Source organism: Lactuca serriola, chromosome 5 (genome assembly GCF_051521515.1).
Source record: "Lactuca serriola cultivar US96UC23 chromosome 5, Lser_US96UC23_V15, whole genome shotgun sequence".
Taxonomy (NCBI): domain Eukaryota; kingdom Viridiplantae; phylum Streptophyta; class Magnoliopsida; order Asterales; family Asteraceae; genus Lactuca; species Lactuca serriola.
Window position 1 is genome coordinate 260133029 of NC_136412.1, and position 10760 is coordinate 260143788.

Sequence of the window (10760 nt, forward strand, 5' to 3'; positions counted from 1 at the left end):
GTGCCATCAATAAGACGAAACACATAAAAAGGAGGATTGTGATAAGATCGTTGAGGGGTAAAAAAAAAAAAAAAAAATTGGGTCTATGTGGAATGCGGGCTATACCGTAGATCAAACTTGACTTTTGTTATCGATTATGTGAAGTCTTGCAATTATGTAACGTATCATCAGCCTCCAGTATTGAATTGTTTTGACATCTGACTTTTTGAACATAAAAAGTTTTCTTTCTCCTTTTCTTTTTTATTTTTGAGGTAGGCTATAACCACATAAAAAGTAGTGACACCAATGTTTTGGGTGAGACTTAAAAGGTGTTGGATTATAAGGTTATGAGTAGGGTTGTAACCGACCGAAAACTGGTTAAGGTGTAAATAGGGAACTGAAAAATAGACCAAATACCACTAACCGGTTCCCGTTCGGTTCGACTAAGAAGTGTGCTATCTAAGAAGGTATACGGAACCCCGAAACCGAAAATAATGGATTGGGAAAATCAGGAACCGAACCAAATACTACTAATCGGTTCCAATTAGTTCCAGTTCTACTTCGGTTTCCAGTTCCAGTGTGGTTTTTCAGTTAAAAAGTTTAGCCTTGGTTAGGAGAATAATCAATGTGATTTATTTATTTATTATTATTTTTTGAGGGGAGGGGGGGGGGGGGGGGGGGGGGGTGGAAGAGGAGAACAGTTACTGTGACATTACGCAAGACTTTCAATCCATCATAAGGAAGCCTAAAAGAAATTTATGATCAATTAATTATGAACGATTATATTTGAATAATACACATAAATCTATCTTTTTAGAACGGTGGGACGTCTTTCTTTCATCTAAAAATCTAATACCTCTTTATGTTCGTCATTCGTTATGTGGCTAGGATCAAACTAACTTATAAGAGTATGTATCGAGTTTAGCTCATATCTGTGAGACAAGACAGGCTGTCTATATCTAACTTTTCCTGACTAAGGGATTGTTTGATAAAACCAAACCATGTAATGATGAATGATTCCAGTCTCTTAGGTTAAGAAAAGATAGTTTAGAGGCTTTTGATTCGTTCAGATACATTATCAAACGCGCTGATGGATTCGGGTTCAAATGTGATCTCTAAATAGTTGGTCCTTACCCTAAGGACATTGCTCAATACAAAAACAACCCACCAAAAATGCAAGTCCGGATCAACTAGATCAAGTATGCCATAACTCGTGAACTTATAATAACCTAGATTTTGTTCACCAGAAGGATACAATTGTAAAAAACTGCAGGTTATATGACTAAAACACTCCCTAAATTATAAATAACTTACAGCAAGAGATGATGAATGTAATAACATCAACTGCTGCTAGAAAAAAAAAAATAAATAAATAAAGAAGATAGTAATCTTCAAAACCCAATTTTGAGTTTGCTAAAACAGTGAAACTTGTTTGTTTCTCGTATAGAAATGGAAATTGGTGAAAGAGATGACAATCACTTTTCGATACCCTGTTGCAAATACTGTATAAGATCATAGCCAGCAGTAGTCCATTTGTTGTAGGCATCCTCGCAGATATGGATCATGTGATTTGCAGCTTCTCTTTCAGTCATCTCTGGACGAAATCTTTTTCTCAAGTTCCCAATGGGATCTCCTCTGCTAAAACAAGGCAACCCGCTTTCCACCATCATCAACACCGTGTTTATAATCCCATTCATATACCGACGTGCAGTAAGGTAACCCTTAACACACAAACTGACAATAAACCACAACACAGCACCAGCCTATTATTATTTCACTTATTTGATTAATAGTGTTACTTAGACACCAACTTACCTTTCAAATAAATGCCAAGTATCACTTTTCATGGCACCGGATGGATCAAGTAACTGAGTCATCTCATGACTCAGTTTAAAATGAGCACTTTCAAACCGCATGTTCCCTCCAGGTGATATCTCAAAGATGAAACCAAAATCAATATGGACAAGCCTACCTACACTGCATCCATAAACAATTTTTTATCTGTTATCAGTTTGGGGACTCGTTTTTTATACAATAAATTATGTAATTGTTACCTTACCTGTCGATTAAAATATTTCCATTGTGTCTATCTTTTGGTTGAAGCAACAAGCTGGCAACAGCATAACCAGCGCTACTCACAATAAAATTCTCACGTGCAGTTTCAAAACCTGGAGAACCAACTGGCCCGTAATCCTGTTGAAATATTTCATATAAACCGCCATCTGTCGTCTCACCCATTTGGCTTCTGCTACGTGAATTTGGCACAACCTGCAGGGGTAAAGTCGGAAAGTATTCATTTATTACAAAAACAAAACAAGTTATTAAAAAATAAATCACGTGCCTCAATTATGCCTCTTTCTGGGTCGGTTGGAAGCACTCCGTATGGATATAAATAAAGAGCGAGTCCAACCCCTTCAAATATGTCTTTCAGAAGCGAGATTACTTGTAAAGCAAGCACGTCTTGTCTACAGTCGTCTCCAACCTACATTACATAAAGATAACCATTTTTAATAATGAAACCAAGGTTTATAGGTGATGAGTAGTAATTAGTAAACGCTTACCTTAAAAATACAAGCTTGGGGTTTTATATCTTTTGGGTCCCCATCTCGATCAGCCACATCAAAAGTGATCATGATTGGGACTTTTGCTGCTGACTGTAAAGGGATCCCACTATTGACCTGAATGCCCCTCACAAGCTTACTAGGAGCTGTAGGTAGATAACAATCATCTCCAGGTAACTGAATTTTTTCCAACTCTCTGTACCCATATCGTTTATAAAAATTAATTATGCTAAAAACAGGAAAACATAAAATTTAATCAATATAATAGAAACAACTGAGAGATACCTCTTGATGCCAGCTCTCCTTTCTTCTTTCGGGAGTGGATACAGAGCACCTGATATAGAGGTGACTTTTTCAAAGAAATCAAATTCTCTGTGAAACACTTCACGTGCCTCGGGGCTAAAACCGTCAATAATGTGGTCTCTAACAATGGGCAGTAGAGATAGAAATTCTTGTGTCTGAGAAGGACAAAATGGTCAGAACTCAGAAATATGTTTGTAAATCATAAAAAACAAGTGATGTAGTGCAAAGCACAGATTATAGGTAATAAGACACATTTACCTTTGCAGTTATAACTTCTTTACCTTCTGGTGCACACGTCTCCCCCTGTGATCAATAAACATATATTGAAAATAGGCTAAATTACATTTATCGTCCCTGTGGTTTAGCAAAAGTTATGGATACCATACCACAACCATCCCTGAAACTAGTTTTTAACCGGGATCCCCCCCCCCCCCTGTGGTTTCATTTTATTTCTGTTTCGATCTCTAACTTGTGTAAAATGACTATTCTACCCTTGTTTCCTCCCTCCCTTATTAAACCTCTGATCAGGCAAGCTCCCTAAGTCTCGATTAATAACGATTACAATAACAAACAAATAGTAAAAGAAATTACAAAAAATAAATAAGGGTGAAATAGTCGTTTCACATCAGTTAGGGACAAAAACCAAAACAAAATCATACCACGTGGAAAACAAACATAATTTTTCTTTGAAAATACCTGTAACTGCCAAATTAGAATATGAGCAAACACGTCACTCCTTTGAGCAGCTCTAAGCAAGTATCCTTCAACCAACTTCTGCAATTTTGAGGCAATAGTGAATTATGTAAAATTATAGGGTGTGAATGTAACAAAGTATAGGAGACAAAGGGAGTTGTTGCCAATACCCACCTCATCATCGTACCTCAAAGCTTGAATGAGCTGGGGCATGAAAAAGGTTACTTTGGAAGGAGGGTAAGATTCCAGTACCCTAAGAATATAAGCCATGACACGTGGATGACCTTTGTATGCTGGAGTAAAGAACTCTAAAGCCATTGTAATAGAACAGGCAGCCCAGTATGGTAATTGTTGCAAAAGAGGAGAATTATCATCCACAGCCTTAGGGGTTACAAAATACGGTAAAGCCTCAGGTATGCTACGGATTTCCAAGATATGTGTCTGTAACATATACAGAAACAAACATGTAATTACAGATATATGATGAAAAGAATCCAAGCTTTAAATTAGCTGATAGCTGACCTGAACCAACTGAGTAATCTCTGCCTTTAGACAAGTATTTGTTGGAAATCTAGCCCCCAAAGAGAAAGCAATCCGAGGATCAACAGCAAATGCAGTTCTTGCATACTCAACCCATTTCTCTGAGGTAATTTTTGGCCTATAACATGTGTTCTCTCTACAATTCATGAGAATACAGTATTTTATTATGAATAACTAATAAAAGATGAAAGAGATGTCACATGTTAAAAAATTGCAGTTGATGAAATTACTTGTAGTTAACAGGTTGCGCCCAAACTTCAAGCCTGTCAGCTTCATGCTGGCATAACATTAAAAGTAGCTGCTTCCTCTTGTCTCTACAAGCTGCATAGTTCTCCATTGGTCCCCAAACAGGGTGACATTGATCCTTCTGAGATTGTTCATTGTTAATTAAAATCATAAAACACAACAGGATAAATGGCAATATCGGTGTCTTACCATGTCAAGTAAAGATCCCCCATATTCCCCACCCAGTGCTTTTGGATCATTTTGGAGATAGTGAACAAACGAATTAACAGATTGAGCCTCGCTGTGTGCAAAATTTCCATGATCATGTTCAAACCATTCAGGTTCATAAGCAAACCAGCCTAACGCAGCCCTGCAGTCAGTTTCAGTTTTCTACTTCAGAATTTAAATTAAAATAAAAAGTCTTATTATGAAGAAAGTCAGTTGGATGTAATACCGATAAATCCCATCTTCCAGCAGCTGAATTCCCAATCTAACTTTTTGTAGGCTCCCTTCATACTGACATGCGCAGAATTTAAGTCCAAGCAGCATGACTGTGAAAAACGTACCAGCAGCAGCTGGATGGTGTGAAAATTTCCATGGAAGTTTGGTGGTCCCCTGTAACATCCTGCCAAGAAGCAAGAGTTGTACCAGACTATCATGTCGTACTACCTGTAAAAGCAAAGAGAAAATATCAGAGAAGAAAAGAAAAGAGCACGTATATAAATAAATCAAATAGAAAACTTTTTACGTACCTCAAAACGGTCAATGAAAAATCCGATCCATAGCTTATGTGCTAGAATCTGTTCAACTGGATCCTTCTCAGGCGGTGATTCGGGCTCACTAGGTTGAAGGTGAGGTCTTAACTTGGCAGCTGGTCCAGAGAACCTCGTGTCAGATGCAAACAGACCTCGCTTGGTATCGATTGACCATAACCATGCATCAACAAGCTCCGCAAGTACCACAGGGCCCAATTGAGGAGCAGCAGAAACTAACCACGTCCATATGAATATACCAGTCTCCATAGCATCGATTGTAGAAATGTACGCCGGACACCAGCAAAGAAGCCGTAGAAGTTGCGAGAAGCTCTCCACATTTGTTTTCGAATCCGCATCCTGAAAATCGAAAATTTTCATCCAACATTTATTTATTTAACTACTTCGTCAAAATTGGTCAACATCGGTGGTATGTTTACAATACCAGAGTCGAGAGAAGCAGTGCAGCCGCCTGGGAACATGTTTCCCGGAATGAAGCTTTGTCGACTTCCCCGCCTTTTTCTGCACCGGAAACAAATTTTTGAAGAAGACGGACAAATTTATTAAGTAGTATCGAACCGAAGGACTCTTTTTTGGGCTGTGGTGGTTGAGGAAAAGCTCCGGATATCAACCGTGAAAGACCACTAGCGCTAGGAGTTGGTGTAGGTTCAAAGTCATCATCTGCTTTCTCCATATTCTCATACAGCCTTGTCATGCCAGCAATCTCTCCAGAATGATTACATTTCACTGTGGCGCTAACAATAGCAGTGCCAAGAACTTCGATATTGAACGCCTCTGTTAGATTGAGATTTCCTCCTGATGAGGCAGCTGCTGCAGCCATCACTGCCGGGATATTTGCAGTTTTTGTGCCATTCCAGCAATCGCTTTTGCCTGTACCGATTCGTATCTCGGACAATAGAGAAACAACATCTGTTGTTGGCTGTGCTCTTTGCCATGTGTTTGCTTTACAAAGTTTCTCCTGAAGAAGACCCTGGCTTGTGCATGGAGCGTGTGATAGGGAAATGATAATCCATTCGCGAACAATTTTTTGGTACAATGAGCGAACAGAAGCTATCCAGGTAGGATCACTAACAATAGCTGCAGGCGGATCATTATGGACAGAGAATAGGAGAAAGTCCAGACAAGATGAATTCCACAATATCTGCAACCATGTGATGATGTTGAGAACAAATCAAAGGAAAGTATTGAATTAGGGCAAATACAAAATGATACCTGTGGAAATCTATCCCTCAGTAGAGACAAGAGTTTAACTGAGACATCTCGGATGTGTTCATCTCTCTGAGACATACTCTTTATGAGAAAACATGCATGGACAGCAAGAGTCGTCTCCTTAACATCCATAGCATATCCTGTCTCAAATACTTGATCCTCCTGAGCCAATTATGAGCATAAACATTAGAGGATGGATTTTGTGTTAATCAGAAAAGGAAGGAAAGGAATCAAATAAAAAATTACCAGCCATGAGAGTGATGTTTCAAATGCACGGTGGACAATGGCCATTAAGCATTGGAAAACAGCAGGTGCAAGATTAGGACTTTTGAGATACTCAAAAGCGCAGCTGAAGGCACTCCTGGAAGCCATAGAAGTAGGACCACAATTAAGGAGTCCACCATTGCTGCTAAACCGTATTATTTCCAAAATCGCAACTGCAAGAAGATAAGTCGCCTTCACTCCTGAAAAAATTTTAGCAAAAGAAAATTAAGCAATCTTTTCACAAACAGAAGTAACCAAATAATCTTACGAAAGCCAACAACAGATATACCTGAAATCGTGCTCATTGCATAAACCTCAACGCGCCCACCTAAAGCAGCAGAAAGTGCTGCTCTTTGATTTGCAGCAGCTTTTTCGTTTCCACTTCCTCGACGACTACCAGGGTTGTGAAGAGCATTAAGTTCTAACTCATCCTCAAGCCATTTCACAGAGCTAACCACCTAACGATACGGGTGAACTTAGTACTGATGACAGGTTTTGATGATTTGATTTGAATTGAAGTTATTACTTACCAGGGGTGGGGTCCCTTGAGAAATACGTTGAACGGAAGAAGACCACTGAGGACTCCACATGTAAGGTCCACTTACAGCTTGAAGAGCGACTGCAGTCGTGTTCCCTGTAGTGTTCAATGTTGTAGAATTTGGCCTCGTTGGTATTACTGGAGGTGCTAGACCGAAAAGAGCGATGTAGAACCATAGGTTGCGGAATAACTTCAAAACGGAAGGTTCAACGTCTGCTGTAGGATCAAAATCGGAACATATTTCAGCCACCGCAGGAAGTAATGGCCCTAGAAAATCAGCTCCGCTGCTGCATAATTCAAAAGAATATGATTTTAGAAATTGTGGATCGTAGTCGACTACTATTTATAAAACGAAAAAACTTATACCTTCCACTTTTGGACTCCGCAGCCAAGCCGACATCTGAGCATAATGATAAAAGGCGCTGACGATAGTCAACCCGTAGTTGACCGTCTGTAAGGCCTCTAGCTATTAATTCAAATCCTGCGGGAAGAGTCTAGAATTAATTGAACAAATGAGCATCTATTCTATCTAGGATAATATAGGTTTACAGTTAACTTTATTCTAGGTGTAACAAGTTGGAGTTCATAAAACAATGACACCCATGCTTATTGATTAATGGCTAAATTAATCAAGCTTGCATGTCACGGTTTTCTATCACTAAAATGAAAGTAGGAGTAGGGCATTTACGTAATTTCAACAATACATACCTCAAGACGTTCGGTATTAGCTTCTTCGGACAACTTATCGCTTTCAGCAGATCCTATGCTAGTAAGTTTGCTTAAGTAACTTCTCATCATTAGCACAACAACTTCACGATACGACTTCTCAAAACCCAAACTTGCCATGCGAGAAACCGCATCAAGAATCTACAAAAAACAACATAAACAAATTCAGACAAAATATAATGTTTTTGTAGAAAAAGAAACAAATAGTTCAAGAAAATCATACCCTGAGGCGCAACGATCCAGGTGTTGAAGCATCACCCTCCTCTAGATTTTCAATGAATAATGGCAATATTGTGTCAACCACTTCAGGTTTATTAACTTGTACATTTAGCTCTGCAAGCAAGCGGATGACATTCAGCTGTATAGTAGGAACAACCTTCTTATCTTTAGCATCCTGAAGTAATAGATACAAGTGGTAATAATTATATATAATGATGATGTTCCAATGACCAATATATACGACTTTGAAGACACAACACATATACAACAAACCTTTTCCTCATAATCATTGTGTTCACGAATGCTTGTAGCTAATCCCATGATAAATGTATCCACAGGAGCCCGATCTTTAGTCCATCCATATTCGATTATCTCACAGCTGGTTTTTAAAACACTATCAAACATAACTCCAGGACTACTTGCCGCAGTGTCAGCCTACTCAAACAATCATAATAAAAATAAGCAAATCATGAACAAGAATTAAGCAAACTAAGATGAAGACAAGAACTAGTAAAAAGTAAAAAGTATCTATGTACCTGGGCACATGTAATTAGCACGAGTTGTTTGAATCGAATTAGCAGAACCCTTAGTAGATGACCTCCACGTGAAAAAGCAATTTTGGAGATGCCATCAAGCAATGAGATGAAAAGATCTTCACATGTCCTTAACCTACGCCACACTGAATACAGACAAGCTTCTGCAGCTTCTACAACGAAAGCAAGAGCTCCATGCAGCAGTTTCTTTGATGACTTTCCATCTAACTCACATGAGACATGGCTTCTAACTTTTAACTTTGCTGCAGCTTTGTAAACAGAAAGCTTTGTATTAATCTTAGCTTTCAGTGCTGCACCCTGTTCTGTCCAATCATGCTTCCTTATCTGCCAACAAAACTACACTTCATATTTGTTTCTAAAGCTGTTCATACGAATAAATTATGTTTGATGATTGTTACCTTTAGAAAAGCAGTCATCAATCGGAGTTGATCCTTTGAGATAAGGCGTACACGTTCTAAAAGCTGGGTATCAATCTGAACTTTATCAAGAATGCGCTCAATCAATTGGAAGGCAATCTCTTGTTTCTCTAATTGCTCCATAGACTCTTCGTTGAAAGATGAAACTCCCTTACTATCTCCATTAGTTGACGAACTAGAAGCAGGTGAAGTCACAACGGAATCAAGTAAAGATGTAACCAGTTTGTTGGCATCTGCGGGCATAATCTGAGGAAAACTCTCTGACAACGCGGATAAGAAAGCCCTAGAAATTACTGAATCGGAACTCCTGTCATTGTCATTGAGAGCAGAGAAGACAATACCTCCCATGAAGCCTGCAACTTCTGTACTAAAATCCTGATACAGTTCAGTTGCTTTAACGACGTACCCTAAGAATTCGTTGTAAAATGAAGCAATGGATGCGTTTGGAAAGGACTTAGGCCAAAATGATTGGGTAAACGACGATGGGATCGAGCGAATGAACTCCAGAACCGTATTCCGAGGGCTTGAATCGTCGTAATTAGGGCATTTGGAGATGAATCTGGCGGTTGCAAGAAGAGCATTGAGTTGGAACCGTGAAATCCGAGGAGAACCGGAGAGGAGCGACTCCGGTGCAGGGCATCGTTTGCAAATCCAGGTAATTTTGGCGGAATATTGATTAGGATTATGCGAGATCAAGTCGCAAAGCTCCGTTAATGCCTCCATTGTCAACAATTAATCAAAAATAGGAAAATAAAAAGTCGTGATTCAATCAAAACTGCATACGGCATTGAAGGATTGCACATCGATGAAATCAGGGTTCTTCTGTGTTAATTTTGCTACTGATATATTATTGCATGCAAAATAAAGCTTTTTTTCTCGCAATTCTACAAACTCCAAATACGTTTGTTTCTCTCATTTCATCCGTTTACCACGATTCCAAAATAGACCTGTTAGTCTTGTCCGTTTTTGTAGACAATGAATAAAATCCACAAAACTCCTACCACCCGTTGCTGCCGTCAATATCCTCCTGCTCGACTTCTCCGTTTGCCGCCATGAAAATGCTAAGACTTTTGATCAAGATACGAATAAGAAAAGTTAACGTTACTGTCAGATTTGTTGAAACTTCCCCGTCATGGCCATGGGTGCTTGTGATTGTGAGGCAGGGGTTCACGACTTCACATACATGTCAAATGCTGCAAAGGAACTGAATCGTTCATGAATCTTTTGGTGAGAACTTTAGATTTGATTATTTAATAAATTAATGAGCAAGATAAGCAAACGAACACAATATAGATGGTTTATTTTATTTTATTATATTATTAGTTTATAACATGCAAAATCAAAGTTATAAAATTAATTAAATTTTTTTAGTAAAAAAGTTATAATAATTAATCAATTGTTTTAAATAAATTATTAATTAAGAGATATATTAAACTTTTAAAGATATTGTAACTTCAAATTTAACTTAACATGTAATTAGAAAAAATAAATTTAAATTTTGAAGTGATTTGTCTAATATATCATATAATTAGAAAAAGTAAATTTTGAATTTTGAAGTGATTTGTCGTATATATCTCTTTGATACGTGATATAATATTAATAAGGTGTTATATTAGAGTGTCACATGACAAAAAAAGATTAAAACTATTATTTTATTAGAATAGGAAGAGGAGAGATTATATATGAGAAAATTGAGTAATCTAATCATTTTTTTAATGTTATTTTAATAATAATAATAATTTTTTTATGCAAAATGATTA

The 10760-nt window shown here is 37.9% G+C and overlaps 1 protein-coding gene across 1 annotated transcript; it reads right to left on the minus strand.

Moving 5' to 3' along the window:
* Positions 1-1165: 1165 nt before the first annotated feature.
* On the minus strand, positions 1166-10167 carry LOC145054137 (phosphatidylinositol 4-kinase alpha 1-like). Its single transcript, XM_079002278.1, has 25 exons — positions 8983-10167; positions 8567-8908; positions 8304-8465; positions 8035-8205; positions 7794-7952; positions 7452-7579; positions 7078-7372; positions 6837-7005; positions 6530-6747; positions 6287-6445; positions 5499-6215; positions 5054-5413; positions 4756-4970; positions 4512-4671; positions 4307-4443; positions 4059-4212; positions 3711-3977; positions 3540-3617; positions 3102-3146; positions 2826-2998; positions 2541-2736; positions 2321-2461; positions 2039-2247; positions 1795-1956; positions 1166-1713 (listed from the first exon to the last, which is right to left on the minus strand). Exons 1-25 carry the CDS (start codon positions 9721-9723, stop codon positions 1455-1457), a joined length of 5817 nt encoding a protein of 1938 aa, XP_078858404.1. The 5' UTR covers positions 9724-10167; the 3' UTR covers positions 1166-1454.
* Positions 10168-10760: the final 593 nt, after the last annotated feature.

Coding starts and splice junctions, on each gene's coding strand:
- LOC145054137 (XM_079002278.1), bottom strand. CDS start 9,723: ATGGAGGCATTAACGGAGCTTTGCGACTTGATCTCGCATAATCCTAAT. Junction 8,909..8,982: donor TGATGACTGCTTTTCTAAAG/GTAACAATCATC, acceptor TTTTGTTGGCAG/ATAAGGAAGCATGATTGGAC. Junction 7,006..7,077: donor CTCAAGGGACCCCACCCCTG/GTAAGTAATAAC, acceptor CCGTATCGTTAG/GTGGTTAGCTCTGTGAAATG.